Source organism: Tetrao urogallus (assembly GCF_951394365.1).
Source record: "Tetrao urogallus genome assembly, chromosome: 7".
In the NCBI taxonomy this organism is placed as follows: domain Eukaryota; kingdom Metazoa; phylum Chordata; class Aves; order Galliformes; family Phasianidae; genus Tetrao; species Tetrao urogallus.
The window spans coordinates 40839093-40859348 of NC_136820.1; the positions used below are offsets into that span (position 1 = coordinate 40839093).

The 20256-nt window shown below is 39.9% G+C and overlaps 1 protein-coding gene across 1 annotated transcript in view; it reads left to right on the forward strand.

The window, feature by feature from the left end:
- Nucleotides 1-10703: 10703 nt before the first annotated feature.
- The window catches only part of ADARB2 (adenosine deaminase RNA specific B2 (inactive)), a gene marked incomplete at both ends in the record, with an annotated part of 289606 nt that continues 280053 nt past the window's right edge, over nt 10704-20256 (forward strand). Inside the window, one exon of the mRNA XM_079538144.1 lies at nt 10704-10803. Within this exon, the coding sequence (XP_079394270.1) occupies nt 10704-10803 (100 nt within the window). The remainder of the gene's footprint in view (nt 10804-20256) is intronic.

The following is a 20256-nucleotide window of genomic DNA, read 5'->3' on the forward strand; positions in this document are numbered from 1 at the left end:
GGTACATCAGCACTGCATATATGCTGTGTCTAGAGTACATTATGGCATGAATTTGGAATGCTATGCTCTCAAACTGTATGGATGTGTGAGTCTGGCTGTTGCAGGCATTCTGCTGGAACCAAAGGGATGTGATTCTCGATTCTGTTTGTGGTGAAGTCAGTAGTAAGAGATCTGCTGTCTCTGGCTCAAAGCAGGACTGGATCTTGTAACAGTTTAAGTGGGTGCACAGGCAGAGGACAACAAGGTGATCAGACGGAGCTGGGAGAAGTGTTAATTGGCAAGCTCCAGGAGGAATATAAATAGTCTTTTGAAAGGTTTGATGATTCATTTGCCCTTTCCCTCCCGTACTTTTGTGTTTCAGTGAGAGGTTTTGTGAGATTTGGGCTGCAGAAGGAAAGAATCCAAGCTATCTGAACCAACTCTGGTAGCTCAGCCGGATAACAAAACCCTCACATTACTGCAGATCAGGCAACTACGCAAACCCTTTCAAATCCTCTACACAAGTAGAGCACAGATAAAAGCAGGCAGCAAAATGTTTCTGAAATTATCTGTGATGGAGTAAAATCATGCATCATTTCATGAGAGATGCTGAATCAATGCTTATTGCTAACAAGTTAGGTGCTTAAATCTTTCATTGAATATGGAAAGAATAGAAAGAGAAGGAAACGACTGAGATGAGCACGGTAAATTGTAACATGAATTTAAAATAAATCCATCCTAATTATTATTATTTTAAATTGTAACAAATATATTCCCAATCATTCTCTATCTCTTACTTTCAGTTTATGAAACTAGATAACTTACTGATCTATCTACTTCATTTGCCTTTTGTCTTCTCATTTTTCTCTTGTTGCCACATACGGCATTTTAAAGAGATATCAGTGTATCTGAAAGACAGACATTGTAGAAAAAGAATCCAATCCAAGTAAAATGCTGGTAACTGCGAATTTTGTTATTATTTTAAGAGGAGTAAAATCAGATAACCAAGACTGAAAACAATAGCTACTTTTAGTAGCTACTTTTGAAAATTAATTCTGAAAATAAGCCAAGTATGCCTCCATTAATTATTTAATAGTTTCAACATTATCTACAATGCACTTCATATTACCTAACAAATATGTATTTCAGAAATGTTCAGTTTCTGCATTAATGTAAAATATCATAATTTTTTTTACTATTGCATCAAAGTAGATTATATTAAGCTACTAGTTTTCTACATACAGCTGAGTCTGGAGTTGCTTTGGTTGAATGTCTTCAGCAAAGCACTAAGCTTCTATTCCAAGCCAGAAGGTTGTGAAAGTCATAATACAGTCCAGCCACTTACCTCTTGCTGTTCCTGCAATACAGAGCAACATGGTGTTTCTGTAAAAGTTTGCAGCTAAGGTCAAGGCCAAGGGAATCAAATAAACCCATGCAAGCAATAGAGCGCTGGGGTCTGTGATGGCAAGCTATTCATATGGCAGTAGTACTGTGGAATGCCAGCAACAATGACAGGGTGAGACTTTTGAGACCCCATGTAGCTAACATGGCGTGTGGCTTCTGACCTTGAATGGGCACTGATAATTACATTTTCAAAAGGACTTTGAAAATAGCTAAGTCAGAAGTAAGACACGATTAAAAGATGTGCAGGGTTGGGGTGGGTTCTTCTCAGATAACAGCAAAGCTCATCCTGGTAGAAATCACGTCACAAAATCAATCTTCCTGTGTGAGCAGAAGCACTCAAGCAGATGAGGAAAGAGAGAGAGGAAGAATCCTTCTAAAACTTCTTAAAGTCCTGACGTGCTCTGGGTCAAGCTATCAGTAAGAAACATGTTTTCTATCCACACTGTCCTCTGAGCTCAAGGAAACTATATTCTCAGCCTTCTATCTCAGTATGATTAAGGGGGTATCTTGTACAATAAACACCACTCTAAATTATGATTTTTCAATATTTGTAATTTTACCTGAAATTTTTTATGTGAGTTGTTTAAATCCAAGAACAATGGTGAAGATAAAAGAGCTGGAAAGCTTTCTTGTGCTATTTCAGTATTTGCTGAAACTAATAATTCAGTGTCATATGTGATGATGTAGTGAGTCAGCAAACGTGAAATATCTCATGGGAGCTCTTTGTTCTGCTATTTTTTTTTCCACCCAGTGCTTCTGGTTGTCAACAGAAAAAAACATAAAATAAATTCTCAGATTCTAAATAAAGCATCTTGTGTATGATTCTAATACTTCTTGCTGTAAAAGAATGTTCTTCAACTGACTTTCCCTTTATAAGAGATGTAACAGGAATCTTGAGCATTTGAACAAAAGGATATTTATGAAACTGATTCTAAAAATGGGGGGGAAAAAAGAAGAAAATCAGTTTGCATATTTTATAAGCATTTTGTAAACTATATTTGTGTCACTTCAACCTACCCCCCCAAAGATTTATTCTTCTTTCACTTTCACAGTGGGCTTAGTTTCAGTTTTAGTTTAGTGTAGTCATTCAATTTTTCCCATTTTTAAGACAAGATCTACTTTCAGTAGTTGTGGTTGCTTTGAGGACTTGAAGTAATACTCAATTCACCTGTGGAAAAAGAGAAAGGTATTTCCACAATGTACTTGTTTCTATCATCTGGAGGCCTGTCATTCTCCAGTGAGTGCAAAGAAGTGGAGGGTGACAAGATTCTTCATTTAGGTCTTCACCTGTGCTTAGTGTCAAAATTAGGTGGGATGAACTCAGACTTAGGTTTCCAGTCTTGTGATTAAGCAATGGAATTGAAGTTGCATTTGCACTGATTCTTTCCGAAACTCTAAGCTTGCCAGAGTTCACAACTGCCAAATTTATTCAGAAAATGTCCAGCAGTAAGGAGAAGTTCATTATTTTAAAATAAATCATGTCAGTTTGGCTAAGCTTTTATTTGATACAGCAGTTGTGTTTTAAGGCTTCAGTGAATGCCTGTCATTGTCACCCTGATGTAAAGCTGATATTTACTTGTATGACACACAGATAGTAATGCCTGAATGCAAGTTCAGCAAGAAAAAATAAAAGAAAGAGGGTGGAGGTTAAAACCTCAGGCTGAAGGACTCCATAGCTACTATTAGCATGGTAACTGACAGAGCCACTGTGTCCCTAGGGAACTGTGTACGAAGTACACAAAAGTTTACCTGTTTATTATATAATCGAGTGTTCAAGATTCATCAATGATGGACACATTGTGCTTCATTACTTTTACCTGGGGTCTTAAAATAACATCTTCCATCTCTATCTGTCTGTTGAGTATAGACTGGTCCACTGAATCATCCAGAGATACCAGACTGTTCTGTGGGAACTCTGGAGTAAGGGAGATGCACTGTTGTATCTGTCTCTCTTGATGTCTCTGCTTTTCCTGATGCATGTTTTGGATTTATTTTCTATCTCTGCTCGACTTTCCCTGGCTTGTCTATTCAACCTGGTGGGGTAAATGTCATTTTCCTTCAGTGTTTCACTTGCTGAAAAACCTTCCAAGCCAGCATCCTTATATGACTTTTTTACCTGCTAGCAGATGTTTCAGCACCTTTATTTTCCTGATGCCTATCAGGGCTTAGGTTTTGGATGAAAGAAAATCGGTTGTAATGCATGGAAAATAAAGTTCAGGAGAATTTGATGTGGAAGGCAGTGGGTAAACCTGTAATAGCACTGACTGCATTGGATTATACATTCTCCTTATTCAAGATAATTTGAGGTGTTTATTTTTTTTCTTTAGAAACTGCTACTGTTTTCTCAGTGGTGCTGGCAAATATTAATTTAGAGCTGTGATTGCATTTATATCTCCATGATATTTCTATATCCACATTATAATATCATCTCAGTCAAGAATTGGGGTCCATATGTGTAATGGCTGAACCTAGACACAAGCAAAAGACAGCATTTATCTCAGTAGTTTGTTAGACTAACAAATGAATCAAAAATTACAGGGTGTAATATGGCTTGCCATTTTGTAGAACATAGGTGACGTATCTCTTGCACGTAGATGATGTAGGTCATGCATTTGAAGTCTGCTACAATTGAGACTTGATTTCTGACTGGTGATGTTTCAGTCTTACACCAATTCCATGATGATATTGTCATACGGTATGGACATCTGCGAGAGGAGTTCTTGTAAATACAGGGATTCTCTTTTCTTTTCATATCTTTTTCTTCATTTTCCTGTTGCTTTTGGCTGTGCCATGATTATATGTCATCCTAATAGGAATGCCTTTTGAAAAAAATACATTTAAAAATATGTGAAAAAACACAGTGAAGAACCTTTTGTAAAGCAATAGGATACCACTGAAAACTGATGAATATGCTAGGGAATCTAACCAGAGGTTAATGTAATTTAATGTACATCTCTTATACTGACTGTTATTGTAACTTAGCTTCAACCACCGTCACTACAAGGTCAGTAACTGGTGCTGGAGGTCTAAGGGAAGGCTATAATACTAAACAAATGCATGCCCGCAAATACAAAATTTAGTCAAATTATACTTCTGTAATAACTTCTTTAAACTCTAGCACACTGCATTACTGAAATAATGCCATACAATTACTATGCTGTACTATTTTTCAATACTGCCTTATTTCTTTACAATGCAGTTACTGCATGATTACTCCATAAAGCATTTTTAGAGTCCCAGAGAAGTTGGTTAAGGTTTCTCATGGCATAGGCGAGTAGCATTCATTTTAGAAAATGGTTGAGTCTTACATCAAAAACTTTACAAGTCTTTGTAAGCCACCCAGCTGCTAGGGGGAGAATTTATTCATAGTGTAATTCTGGAAAATTTCCAAACTGGAAAGATTAGGGTGAGAAGTATATTGTATACAAACATCCCTTGGTCATTTGAGATTTCCTTAATCCTGTGTGGTAAGCATTTGCATCCGTATTTTACTGATGCAGAAGCTATCAGTGCAAAGAAATGAAGGTCTTTATTTTTATGTCTGGTCACTGTTTTGGACACTTCTCAGCTGCCAGATTTCTTAGTCTGTGGTAACTGCAGCTGGAGGGTAATGCCAAGTTTCAATCCTTACAGTTCAATCCTTACAGACCGCCATCAACTGAGGTGGGCTGGGGACAAACCAGCGACAGTGGCCCTAGTCCCACTAGCCCTGCTGAGGGCTTATAGGGCTGATCATGAGCCCAGGATGTGCTCGGGTCAAACGGCTGCAGCTCCTTGTGCTGGATGGCTCCTCTGCAGCACAGGGAAGGTCACCAGGGCAGATCCAGTGTTTCAGACGGATAATTCAAAGTATATGAAGACATAATGATTTTTCAGTATTTTGATATTTGTTAACAAATATTTCATAATTAAAAAAATAATGCTGTTTAGCTGTTGTAGCACTGACACATTTGCAAGTGCTTAAATAAAGAAAAGAACTGCTTAGCATTCTGCATATTGAGAAGGAAACCTGATCAGTAGAGGCCTTGCAGACAGTATGTGAACAAGGTAATGTCAGACACAAACCAGAGGTAATTAGGCCGGGCCAGGACAACAACACCTGAGGGCTAAATAGGGATTCAGACATCAGGGTCACTTTCATCATTCCATGTTTTGAGTTAGTTCACTAGAAACACAGGAAAACATGATTAAAATCAAAAGCATTTCTGTTGATGAAGTGTATGTCTACTCCCCTCCAGACTCAGAGCTGTTGAGATATGTTTTAATATGCCAATATAAACATCTTTCAAAAAGTTGTTTCATTCCCACCCCCAGCAACTGCTGCTGCTTTGCATGGAATGTACAGACTTACTAATTACATTGATTTGCAGTCTTTGACATCTAGGTATGTTCCCCATTAAAGAGAGCATTGTCAGAACAATTTTGAAATGTTTATCTTACACTCATCAGGAGCTAAAATCCTTTTAGCGTTGTCTTAACATCCTGAAATCCAACACCACAGCTATTTTACATATAAGAAGATGCAAAGAGACAGACAAGAGGACTTGCCTGCAGTAAGGAGTTTATCTGGTAAACTTGATGCACTGAATATGGATCCATATCCTCATTGCTTCATCACCACCCTCACTGCTTCATCACCACCCTGTGATGCTTGGCCCCAAAGCTAAAGTGGCTTTTGCTGCAAACAGCCACACTGACAGCTCCTTGTAAGTAGGGCAAGAGTGGATTAGTGCAGGCATTTTGCGGCAGAAGGCTCTGGAGTCTCACCTGCGCAGCCACACGATTGTATTTCTGTACTGCTTTAATGCCCTTGAGCACTGTTTTGTCTTCCAGATTCTGAAGGACCTTTCTCTTTTCTCCACCTACCAGGCAGGAGGTAGCAAAAGCAAGCAGAAATGGTGTGGGGAGGATGGTAGAAAAATGGAGCACTACTGCTACATCCCTTTCCTCACCCAGGAGCCTGTAGGACCCCTCTGCATATAAGCAGCATGTTACAAAGGTCTCTATGACGGCCTGCTGCTCTCAGCATCCACAGCTCCTTATAGAAGGGGTGGTACAGCTGGAAACTGTGGGATATTGCAGCCAGGCATTCTCTCTTCCAAGGATTTATGCATATCCTGGGATGTGCACAGACTAGAACTTGCTTCTGCTGCTGGCTGTGCTGCTCAGCAGGACTCTTTTTCTCTGGGAGGAGCACACACTGTAGATGCTGCAGCTCTCCTGTGGAGCATCCCTGGCATGCCTTAGATGCTCAGCCTCATTTTGAGGCATTTACATTTCTAGAAGTTCAATGTAGTTTTTTTTCTCTTAAAAAAAAGATAAAAAGATTTCACACACAATTTTTTGTAGTCATCTCATTGAAAAATTAAATCACTTCATGTTTCAAAATACAGAGGAATAAAGAAACAGTGGAGTTCATATTTAATCAAAATGTTTTTATATGAAAAAGTTTTGTCTACTAATAATGCTGATTAAGTTTATATTCAGGTTTGGATAACCTTCCTCAAAATTGTGTTCTTGAAGTTGTTTATCTGAGCAATAAATTGCTGAAATATATATGGACTGCTTTTTCTCTTCATACATTTTCATTTTTCTCCATTTTTGTTAACAATTAACTCTACACTGCTTTCCTGAGAAATGACAATATAAGAGTCAATCTGTAATTTGGGTGCATATCCTGGTATCCAGTTTCACACTCATTCTCCCCAACATACTCTTATCAATAATCCAGTTAATAAACTATTTGGACTCTTAACACTGCAAGAAAGATGTCTGAGAGAACTTGAGTGAAGAAATGTACTGTCACATCTGACAAAGTTTGAGTTCCTTACTTGTCTGTTTCCAGTGCTGAAAGACCTGCCTATCTCTCTAGAACAGGAATATTGGTACTGATGTATGGGCTGTGATGTGCTGTGGTGGGTCAAAAGAGAAGTCATAGCTCCTTACACCAGATAGAAAAAAAACCCTTTTTCTTTTACTTTACAGAACTTGTACTGTAAGGCCTCCTATTTGTTTGGTTCCATAAAACTTGAGCGTGTGTCTGTGCACTGGTGTGATGTGCACTGCTCTGCAGGCTGCAACTGGAGGTAAGTAGAGCTATTTCCTTTAGTATCATGAAATGTCTCTGCTCGAAGGTGAAAAACTTAATGGCCTCCCCAGCCCATGGGAATGGGTGAAGCTCTAAGCTGCTTTATGAAAAGGAGCATGAAATACTACTAAAGGTCATTACCAAGACATGCAGTAATAGCCACAATTTCTGTTGGTCACTCAGATTATCAACTGCACTGGCCGCTAGTGGCATAGCACATAATGGAAAAAAGAGTATTATTTTATAATTTAGCTGTTTTTTCTGCCTCACTGGGCTGCTTTTGTATTTCCCAGATTGAGCTTATCTCTGTTTTTACCATAGCACTTGAAATCATGTACATCTTTGCCTAGGGGTAGATTCAAACTGATGATGGGAGTGGTAATCTTGCACTGTTAAAAAAAAAGTGCTGAAACAGGACACCACTGAGTGGAAAAGGTGTCTTCTTCCATTATGGAGAACAAGAGGAATAAACACAGCATATCTAAGGAATTTTGTTGACTTTGTAGTTGAGCACTACTGAAAGTGATTGCCCTTCACATCAGCTTACTTTCAAGAGGAGTCCTTCCACTAATGTGACTTCAGCTGTTCCATGCCTTCACCAAACCCATGACCAGCCATGGAAGAAGCTGTACTACCAGCATAGCTCAGCTTTGCTAATGCTGTGCTGATAATAACTGGCCTGCTCAATGAGTGTGAGCAGAATAGAATAGAAATTTCCTAGAATAGAAAGCATTTCATGAAATTGTTAGTACTGAGAGATAGCTTCTGAGAATTGGTAAACTATCACAATTTTCAGGTTGGTTTGGTAGCATGCCTTATCTAGGGACTGGCAATGCCATCTAGACAGTCTATCTTCTTATATTTCTGATTTCCTGTTCCAGTCATTTTGAGAGTATAATTATATGTTATCAGAAAGAAAAACTTCAGAAAGAATTTAAAGAATTTGTTGAGCTGGAAGCCATCCCTAAGGATAGGTAAACGTTCTGGGATGCTCATTTCGTTCCTAATTGGGCCTTGCTTCTCATTTAGATTCCTAATGTATAAAGCACAGGTTCGTACTGAAGCACAGAAAGCTCTGTTGACTAAATCTGGTTCCTAAACTGAGTGACTTAATTTGCAGACCAGAGAAGAGTTTGATAGCAGTTGAACATGCGATTGAGCTTTGCTACTTCTCATGCAAATGCAACTTTTTTGCTACATTAATAGATGAGGGTCAGCTATGGTCAGAGGAACAGAAACAAGAAGGAAAAGGGGAGAGTGGGTGGTTAAAGGCTGAACGCTCAAGCGAAAAATAAAAGTAATAATAAAATAGTGATTTTCTCTCATTTCCTGCACGCATGTATTTTTCCTGACATAAATAGAAGCTTTCAAAGAGATGTTTACTTAAGCTATGGATCAAAAGTTTGACCCTTTTGGGTGATGTGCATGTTGTGAAAAACTACAGCCCATAACTTGTAAAAGCCGTGCATTTAAAAACCTACTTCCATGTAGGGCTTCCTGAATTACAACTGACATCAGCAGCAACACTGGAACAAATTCTAAGGCTCTCTTAACTTAGCTGATAAGGCATAGGGACCATTTCTTTTTTGTGCTTTGTGCTGTGCCGCATAGCTAAAACTGAGGTTACTTGGGGCATACATGGGAAAAAAAAAAAGCAGAACCACTCCTTGGAGGATCGAAGAGGTGACACCTTTTAGGTATGAGTGCATTATCCAAATTCTTGGCCAACCGAGCACTTTTAGAGACGACTGTGGAAATATTTTTGTTTATCTGTGAAATCTGTGCAACATGTAGCTCTGCTTAATCCAAAAACAACAAAGGACTAAATCAGCCAAACACAGAGGCTTTCTAATAGCTGGGAGAGTTGCAGTGGAAGTGCTTAGCAGCAGGAGCTGGGTAACCTACATTCCAACAAGAGGAAGTTTTAGATTAAAGGAGTTCTGATAAACAGGGTTTTACTGTGCTTCTCCAGCCGACTACAAATAGAGTCAGCACTAATGATGACATTAATTATTTAGCATAGTGTTTTTTTTCTTGATATTCGTCTGTTTTCCATTCACTGCCTGTGAATCCAGATACATATTTTTAACTTAGATAATAACTAAGGAGGGAAAAACACAGAAGCAGTAAGTCCCCTATAACTTAAAGCAGTATTTTATCTGTTGCATATGCTTGCTTTTTCTAATGAATGTGTAATGCTTTGTAGTCAAGCTTTTTAGAGGAATGCTGTTGTCATCTTTCCTCCCCATAAAAGCCCCTCTGCTCCCGACACATTAATTGTGCAGTTGTCTAAATGAGGCACTGCAGAGCGTTAATGTATCAGTCTGAGTGACAACAGACCCTTCTTTTCACAGAGCTTTTGCCCTTGATTGTGAGTGTAGCGGAGCACGTACCTTACAAACAAGTGGAGATTCAAGAGAAATCACTACACTTAGCCTTCCGCGTAAGGCTTGTGGATCAGGGATCTTTCGACAGTAACTCATACTCTTTCCCTGGAAAAAATAAGCAGCGCAATTAGCGAACTTGTTAATAAGTGCTTGGTTGAGGAAGACGGCAGCAGCATTTCCGTGCTGCTGGAAGCAGAGTATTCGGTGTCCACATGGTGTAAAGAGAGAAAGAAAAAAAGAGAGAGAGAGAGAGAAAGAAAGAAAAAAGAAAGAAAGGGGGGCTTGCAACCCTGTTTGCAGCATCTCTCCTCCCCTGCCGCCCCTCAGGTTTTCCCCGCATCGGGCGGCAGGACACTGCCGTTTCCGCGGGGCCGCTCCGCGCGGCTCTCTGCCGGGAGCCGAGCACAGCCGGCAGCCCATGGGGAGCGGAGTTTGGGGGCGAGGGCTGGCGGAGCTGATGTCAGAGCAGGGCGGCGGGAGCGATTGGGCTGCAGGAGACTTTGCAGCAGCAAATCCGCCCCCCCTCTCCCCCCCCCACCCCCCACCCCGCTCCGCTCCGCACCCCCTCCCTCACTCCTCGCGCTCTCCCTTCAAAGCGGCCGGGGCCGAGAAAGTCGCAGAGGTACCAAAAGTGGGCGCGGGGCCGGAGGAGCCGCGGCGGCCGCTCCCGCCCCCGATCACCGCACGGCCGGGCCCGGCCCGTCGGGGCGGAGGCGCGACCCCACGCCGGGCAGCGCCGAGCGAGCGGCCCTCCCCTGCGCGCTATAAAAGCCGCCTCCAGAAAGAGAGGAAAGTCGGCGGGAGAAGAGCATCGCGGCGCGGTGCCGTTGCTCTCAGGTACGGGCATGACATCCGTCCTCGGCGGCAGCAGGGCGTCGGGAGGGCCGAGCGGGCAGCTGAAATGCAAGTCCAAGAGGAGGAGGAGGAGGAGATCGAAGAGGAAAGGTAAGAGGAATTTTGTTTCTTTTTCTTTTTCCCTTGATTTCCCTTCCCGCCCCCGCCTCTCTCTGCCCGTCTCCAGCCCGCACGTTGCCGCACGCTCCGGCTGCTCCTGCTCTTCTCGACTCTGGATGGCGCCCGCCGGCACCGGCCTCGACGGCCGCGCAGGGGCGACGATGCTTTCCTGTCCCGCGGGGCGAAACGGGGACCAGAGAGACCGCCGATCCCCCCGCCCTGTTGGCTCCCCTCCTCTCTTTGTTCGGGGCGGCGGCGGCGGTGCTGGCGAGGCGGAGCTGTCCCGGGTGCTGTTCCCTGGCTCCCCGGAGTCCCGCCGCGTCCCGCCGTGTCCCCGTGCCACCAGGCAGGACATGCCCGTGCGGAGCACGAAGCGGTGCGCAGCCTCTCGGCTGCAGGTGGTGACCCCAAAGCTCTCTCTCTTTTTTTTTTTTTTTTTTTTTTTTTTTTTTTTTTTGGCGAGAAGGTCCGCCAAGTTTAGCTATTTTTGCTACTGTTCCGCTTCCCCCAGTGAAATACCTTTGCTAGGGAAGTACTAATTATCATGAGCAAGAAAAGTAAAGCTACAGGATGTCACCGCAAAGGGAATATGCCCTAGATAAAAGCTCATCTGAAGGCTGTCCTGTTTTTTCCTGTAGAGAGGATGACACACAACTGCCTGAGTTTTGATGTTTTGCCTGAAAAAGTCAAAGTTAGCAGACAGCGAACACTACGGTAAAATGAATGGATACAGGAAACAATGCCATTTGCAGCGCATTAGGGCACAGCGATGCTAACTCCAAGTATTTATCTGAGCAGTAAATATCCCCCAACCTGTCATTTTCACAGTTACTAGAGGTTGACACAAGTTTCAGCTTGTCAAATGAAGCTGATACTTTGGCTATATTATTTCTTCTTCTGATTCTAGCAATTCTAATTTATAGAGCACATTAGCTAACAGTCTTTTAATTATTGATTTGTGTTAAAGCCAACAATCATGTTTCTGGACAACTTTTTAGAAATGTCAAAGAAGGTTTTGTGTGGTAACAAGTGAAAAGGGGTCAGATGCAGAATTCCAGACTCTAGTGCACAACTGCCACTATTTCAACTTTCACTTTGAACTCTATTTTCATAACCGTACTAGCAAACAGTGACCTGAGCACAAGTGAGAACAGCACACTTGCAGAAGCATTAATGCTTCTGGTATGTGTGTAGTCTTGATTTGCTGCTTCTCATCTTTAGTGTGCTGTAACATCCAGTGGTAAAGTGTGTTTTACACTGTTTCAAAGCAAATATTAAAATAAGAAGCAAAGAGAGAGCACCCACACTCAGTGCCTTTAAATCTGCTTGTACATAAGTTGCTCTCTGCAGGCTTTGTTATGTTTGTAGATGTTTGAGAAAAACAACTTTTTGGGGATTTACAAACTTAGCCTAACTACCCTTTGCTTGGCCAAGAGAAAAATGTGGCCAATTATGCATGCAGTGGAGAAAAGGTGCTTTGTTACGACAGAAAATCATGTGTCAATTTTCTTTCTAAGAAACAGACAGAAATGAAAGTCTTTTAGTAACACTTTTGCTGCTTTGTTTATTGCCCTGTTTTGCCAAAATAAAGTGAAAGTTGAATGTTAAAAAAAAAAAACAAAAAAAACAACAGAAACAAAAACAAAAAAAAATCCTACACAAAACAAATGAAAATCTTGCTAAATAATAACCCAGTAAATGACAGCTATTTGCAGAACACATAGCTGGATGCTAATGGCATTCTAGAAAGTATTTTTCTGGCCAGTGTCATTGAGAACATGTACATGAAGAGTTAGTCTTTTTATTCCTTCAAACACACTGTTGGAACCACTCTACAACCAGGTAGTTACTATACTTGCTATTGGGAGAAATGCATGTGTTCGTGTTATTTTATTTTTCTTTTGTATATAACCACTGTATATAATATTAAAACAAACAAAAAGAAAATACACATTCCTGCGAATTTATGCTGGCAAAATTCCTCTAACTTGTGGCATGTCCAGTAAAAAACCTATTGGTTCTGATTATTGTGAAATCTTATTTATTTATCATATATTCCTATGCCTTTTTCTGATTGTATCTTGTGCAAAGGTGTTGTTTAACAACTAGCTCTCCTGGAAGTTCATCAAGAAAATGTTTATTAGGCTCACAAATTACTATCACGAGAATTAATATGGTCTGCATTAATCTGCAGTTCTGATTATTTAATAGATTGTATGAAAAATCCTTTTATAAAGTTGCAACTAAAGCACTTGCCCTTAACAGTTCTCCAGTACCTATTTTGTTAGACACACAGATACCTCTGGACACATGCATACAAAAATTGGTTCTTGTTTTATGTTTTAAATGGAGCAGTATCAGGGTAAGGAAATGAAATTATCTCTCACACCCCCACTCCTCAAGGAGGTGAGCTCTACAGATTATTTATACAATTTGATGTATTTTATTAGGCACATTATATAAAATTTGTACTTAAAAACAAATGGAGACAATGTCTTTCAGTACATCAAAGAATGCGTAGCAGTAGAAGTAAATATTATTCTCTATTAATGCATTTTTCCTCTTCTATTTTACTTTCTATGGTTTTACTCATGTTTTTGTCCTCGGTGTGAATTATAAGTCCGTTTTTCTGTTTTTGCAATTTCCTTCATTCTCTGTATACCTGGATGCTCTCCTTTAGGAGTTTCTTGGGGGCAGAAAGCAAGTTCAGGCAAGGAGAACAAACAACATTCTTTGAATAGCTAAGTGTCTTTGTGTATTTATGATTAAAAAAAAAAACAAAAAAAACCACCCAAAACAATAGAACCCATGTGCTGTGCTGGGAAAGACAGAGAGAGAATTTCCATATACGCAAATTGAGAATTGAAGACACTGAGTGAGATTCCAGTATACAAAGACATAGCCTAGTAATTAATTTTCATGCACCTAATTTTTAGGTATATAAAATCTAGCAAATTATTGAGTATAAATATCTCGCCTTGAAGCATTAACATTAAATGTCCACCGGATATCACATTCCAAGCATATATTTGCCCAGAAATTCCATTCAGTTTTAAACTGCTTGCAGAAAGTGTGTTAACAACACTCAGTTGAATATTCACAGCTTTTGTTAAATTACTGCGGGTGGGGGGGGGGGGATATTTTATCATTAAAAAATAAATATTTAACTCTGAGTGGGAGATAAACTTCTTAATTTCTCAAAGACCTAATGAAAAATAAATGCAGCTAATTGCCAAAATCTCCGCAGGCTAATTTCGTGCAAAAGTGGAAATGGATATTTTATTCTCTCTTTATTTTTTTCTTTTCGTTTTGATATATGTGTATAAAATGACCAGAAGTTAAAAAGCTCCAACTAATGATTTAATGAAATCCATTTGAAATATTAGATCTGTAAAGAAAATTGTTGGATATGTGGGTTCTTGTGGTGTTTTCTCCAAGGTTTTGAAGCATGGCAGAGTATTGGCAGAATTCAATGCAGCGGCCTCCCCATGCTCTGTGCAAATTTGATAGCCTGCGGTACCAATTTTGAAAAGCAAGCTTGCTTTCTGAGATAAATGGTTAAAAGTAGACCAAACAAAAGCAGAGTTGCCATTCACTGATAACACTAAAAAGGCACACTTTGGCAGCTTCCCTTAACTTCTTAGAAATCAACACAGAGAAACTAAGTATAAAATTGGTGACTGAGGATATGTCACTTCTTAGTTATTTTCCAGCGTAAAACAACAAGTAAGCCACCTCATTTGCAATACCTTTTTATAGAGCTAGCAATTAAAGTTAATTATAGAGAATGAGAGGGAATCAGGTATCCATGATGTGATGGAAAGCTTTGTCAGGGGTTGTTTTTGATAAAATGTGATATGAGATAAAAATTGACAGAATAAACTAAGAAAGGGCAGCAAGAACACGAGAGAGACAAAACGATTGTGAAACAAAATTTCATGAAAAATTAATGAAATAGAAAGAGTGTGCTGAGGACAGAGGGAGGAAACCAGCTTGGTTCTTCATCATCCTGCAATGCCAAAGTAATAAATGAGAGTGTTTCATCTCGGCGAGGTTCAGGGACACAAGTCTTTCCCCACAACAGGATTGTGTCATGCCTCAAGATGTGTTCCGCTTATCTCATTCCCTGGCAGCTTGAGAGGAAGGGACTGAATTTAGTGATAAAATTAAATTGATTAAACCTTTATCCATCATCTAATTTGGTACCTTTCTTTTTTCTTTTCTTTTTTACTATTACTTCCAGTTTCTAGTGATCCGTGTAATGACAGCAATTTGAGATAGCATCAAGGACATTAGCTACAATGACTGAACTTAGATTTAGAATAAAAATATGGGATTCATGAGTCCATACCTAAATAGCAGACAATTAGGTTATAGTGCAGCTGTATCTTCCTAGCAACAGCACATAAGTGTGAGAGCAATAAAATGGTGCATTTTACTTTAAGACAGAACAAAATATTTCGACTTTACCTCCAAGAGTAAATTACGTAAGCAGAAAAAGCAGTAACACAAATGTTGACCAGATCGTAAATGAACAGCCACAGTTATAGCCATTTTTGCCTTTTTGAACACAGGAATTTAGTGAGAGGTTTTGCTTTCTTCAGTAATGATTCACAGACACTGAAAGGTAGGGGTAGTGTATATAGTGTTGGAAATTGCCTTAACATGCTTTAAAATTTTGTAGCTTCTCTGTGATTTGGATAGTGAAATTCTCCTATTCGGTGATTCTTTACAGCTTTGCTTACAAATTCCTGTTTAAGAGATATTAACAGAGTTCTGAAAATACTTAATGGCAGCCCTTTATGAAGTGCTAGCCTACAAATGGAAAACCCCGCACTAAAAATTAAAGGTCACATGAAATTGCCTTGTGAAATATCAGAGGTACCAAAGGTCCATGGAAACATTTTCTTAGGTTCTTTCAATTCTCTTCAGGTTAGCGAGTTGCATTAAAAAGGCAAGCATTAGAATATCTGTCTGATCTCCATTAATTGTACTACTTTTGAATTACTGCTGTCCAATATTGCCTTGGTTTTGCAAGTAGTAATGAATCTGAATTGATTCCTGTGTTCACTGCTAACTATCTCTGCAACCTTTCAGGCAGTTTAGCGTTTTTTCCCATGTAAACTATTAGTTATCCAGACAAAAAAGCTGATATGCATCAGTAGATAGATTATTCTCAAGGCATTTGTGATGAACTTGACATTTATTTGTGTGTAAAACTGCCTGGTTTGCCTGCAAATCATGTAAGTTCTAGCAGGGCTTGCATTTCTTCTCTGACTTTTGTTTCCTGGTGCATGAATTTTAAACGAAGCAGTCAACCCAGAGGTGTTCTAACAGCATGTTGTGTTATGTAATATATTACAAAGACCACTTTGTTAACTGGTAGAAACAGCTTGTCAGCTCATACTAATAGGCAGCCCTCCCTGAGTCATAAAGTAACCAAATTTAATGCCTGAACAGAAAGCATTTAAATGGGCAGTGTTATCATTGTTGTTCAGTTGGTCTCAAATTTCTTGCTTCTAAAAATGGATTTGAAATATGAAGCATATTTTGGGGCTCTGAGTTAACAACACCTGTTCGAGATGAAGGACTGGTCGTTGCTGTGGATGGTTTGTGGAAATCTCTGCTAACCAAAGTGTGGTAATGAGGGAAGCGCAGAGCAGGGCCGGGTGCGTGAAGAGCAGTGTGGCTAATATTGAGGATGTTATGGTGTCATTAGCAAATGAAAGGTATGTTCTTGCAGAGTGCTTTCTGCTTCATCTGGCTGTTCTGGCTCAAAAATGTATACTAGAAACATTGAGGATTCAGAGGCATATGGCAAAGGGATTAGAGATGTGTAAAACTTAAGCAGAAGAAAATTGATGAGATTTATATTGTTTACTTTGGAGATAAACATAAGAAGGAATACAGCAAAAAACCATATTATTGAAGGAAAGATTACAAAGAAAGTAAACTGGCTACTCTGATTTATTCCCGATTTATTTATTTACAAAGATAAAAGCCTTTAAGGAAGCTGAATTTCAGCACATTTCAAAGGAGAGAAGGACTTCCTTCTGAGACAGCACATAGGTGGCCTGTGGGACTCAATGCTTCCAGGTATGAAAAAACAAAACTTACATATGTGTAAGGAGAGGAGGCACTTGATTAGCTCAGTTGAGAATAAAGATAAAAAGTTTGCTGCTCACTTCAGTGAATGCAGGTTTGGGCTTTATTTTGGATGTAACAGGAAGGATTTGTTAGTTTGTTTTTTAGTATGAGTTATGAATCCTCTCTTTCAGGAAGCTATCTGGCATGGATTAAAGGGAAAGGTGGTTTGTAGGTGGTTTATTCCCCAGATCACTACGGGGCTGGCACTGAGTGGCCGCCTTTGTGCCTTCCGACACTGTGGAGCACTGCTGGACGGAAGGAGATGTATTTTCTTGCTTTTCCTGATGACTTGTTCAGTCCTTGCCCTTTCTGTTACCACTCATTTCCCTGTATGTAAAGACAGACCAAAATTCCCAATCTCCTTGATGCCATGGACAGTTTAGAAGGGTGACAAATAGTAATATCCCTCCCTCCTTCTTATTCCCTTGGAAAAAGGAACAAAGAAGTGGGATACTGACAATAAGCTGTGCAACCACACGATGATTTGTTAAGCAGAAGAAAGCTAGAAAGCCAGTTACTGATGTGACTGTGAGTGCACTGCTGCGAGATGAATGCTGTGCACGGGAGATGGCTCCCACAGACAGGGGTTGTCTTTGTGCCAGTGTGGGATGGAGCTGTACCAACCATCACAACCCATGGTGCAGCCATGCCACTTGTGAGTGCTGTGTCTGAAGTCTACCATATGCGGCGGTGGTGCTTCACATGCATTTTGGGAAGCAGTGAGCAATAAGCAGATCTCAGTGAACTCCTTCTTGAGATGTGGTGCTTTTCTTATTTTTTTCCCCATTTTTACATCAACCTTAGGAGGTGCTCAAATTTATTAGCAGAGTCACCTTTCTCTGCCTGCTAATGAAACATCAGCATGAAGAGTCAATGCTGCTTGGAAGTATAGGGTGAAATAAGTTGTATTTGACAGACATTTTATCTCCATCTCCAAATTTACACACAACTGATTTTATGTGACTGCCTGCATCTTACCTTGTGCAATGGCTACTTGTTCCTTAAATAGCAAGGTTTAAAAAAATGATGGCCAACTCTAATAATGCTTACCTTTGTGTGAGGTCTGATGCTGCTTCCCTTGCAACCAGTAAAATTATAACTGAAAATTCTCCACACGAGTTGGGGGGCAGAACTGTGCTGCTATATATATGTGTATTTGCGCTGAAATATTTCTGTACAAAATAGGGACTTTTGTGGCCTTCTCTGTCTATCTGTGTCAAAACAGTGAGCATATTAAACACCATTTTCTGTTAGACGATGTATATCAAAGCCTGTGGAATCCCCTGAAAATATTTTCTTTAGGAATTTTTATATTAAGCTGAATAATTTTGTTCAGAGATGTAAAGATAAAATCCATTTCTAGCATATGTATATTTATGCAGATCCATCCATACGTTCATGTTGTGTGAATTTGCAATTTTGAATACATAGGCATATATGTAGACATTCTCGTAAGATTTCTGTATTATCTCCATCCTTGTAATACCAGCAGTCTTACAGACAAATCACAAAGACACAGCTGCGTAACAATTACAAGATTATTATTTTTTAATTGCAAAATAAGTAAGTAAAAGAAATTTCTTACAATCCAGATTTTTCAGGATATTTCTATGTTCTATTTTTGAATATATGTCTTCTGAGTAGCTGAGTAATTCAGAATGGCAAAGACAGAAACACTTGTGCAGAAGCCTGTTGTATTCATGTCAGGAAACCTCAAATGTTCATCAAAAAAGGTGGATTTGGTCTGAAAGTTGCTTTTGTGCTGATATTTCTCCAGCTGATTTTCATGGAAAAACTGTCACGGCTGGGCACAGAAGCTACGTTGCGCTGGTGCTCTTTGTCACATCCATGCCAGCAGACATGGCACACAATGCCAGGCAAAAATGCCTATGGATCCTTCAGCAATATTTAACTTAAATTAACGTTCATTAGCTGATTTCCAGGCTGTAATCTTGCCTCCCTCATGCCAACCATGAATTGCTGTTTATGTGCTCACATGAATGGCAATTTTGGGCGGTAAGGGGCAGAGCCACAGTGGTCTGTGTTGCTTCCATTGTTGAGCAGCGCAGATAGTAATTAAATCGGAGCTCAGCTCTTGCTGCTTGTGGATGGAGGAGTTTAAAAGATGCAGTACAAAAAGAGGCAGTTCTCTGCTATCACTGACAGCAGGTTTCCTCCAGCTGCAACTGTTGCAAAGAGTATTGATTGATCTGTGTTTATCATTTATTTATGCTAAAGCATCTGATGCGCGTCTGTAAAATCTGTTATTTCTAAAATCGAGATATTTGGCTCGTTTTCAAACCACATTCACAAAACAAAACAAAAAAAAAAAAAAAAAAAAAAAAAAAAACCCAGCTTTTGCAGATGTATGGCAGACGTTTGCTTTACCCAGTGCTGTGCCCAACAGGAGCACTTTTTGTGCCCTCAGCTGAAATCCATAAGCGCATTCGATGATTTTTTTTCATTTTTTTTTTTTTTAGAAATAAAAGTTTCACTGTGCAAACGCTTTAGATTTTGTATGCAGACAGGAAGAGGGAATGTACAGTGTTCAAACATAAATTTAAAGTATAGCAATTCAAAAGCAAGAGTTACTGGGATAACTTCTACCCTGACTATAATACTTCTGTTCTGCAGGTTTGTTTTGTAAAAGAAAAATTTTTCAGTTCCTGCATGTTAAAATATGAAGAGTAAGTTGTAAGGTAGAAATAGGCAGCACAACACAAAAGTATCCCAGTTCCCACAACATGGTTAATAGGTGTCAAAGAATAAATGGGGGGAATTTAAAAAAAAAATATGTTTTTGCTTAGTCTGAAATGAAATAGCCCTTGGCAGTTGAGCAGTGTGATTTGTAATAGATGCAGCTTAACAGGACACTGCTTTTTAGATTTGCCAGCACAGGTACAATTTTAACCACTGCTAAATGGTTCAAGGTTAGAAACCACAGAAAAAAGTTTTCCTGAAGGACAGTTCTTAAGTTTACTCTTTGATGATGCAAGACACATTGAATTAATTTTTGCCCTTCCCTTCGAGTAACCCCAACTAACCATTGCCAGCAAGGACTCTCATTGCCTAGAGCCACCCAAATGCACCCATCACGGCAACACATAGCTCAACACTGCCACAGTGGGACCTTGCTATGCCACAGATCGACTCCATGCATATCCACCCCATAGGGCTAGTGGGCAGGCAGAGCTGTCTCTGCCACCATACACCAGCAGGGTTGTTCGCTCAGCTTCTCCCTGGCTGCCCAGAGGCCTCTCTGTTTACTTCATTTTTGAAATGTACTGTCTGCTTTTA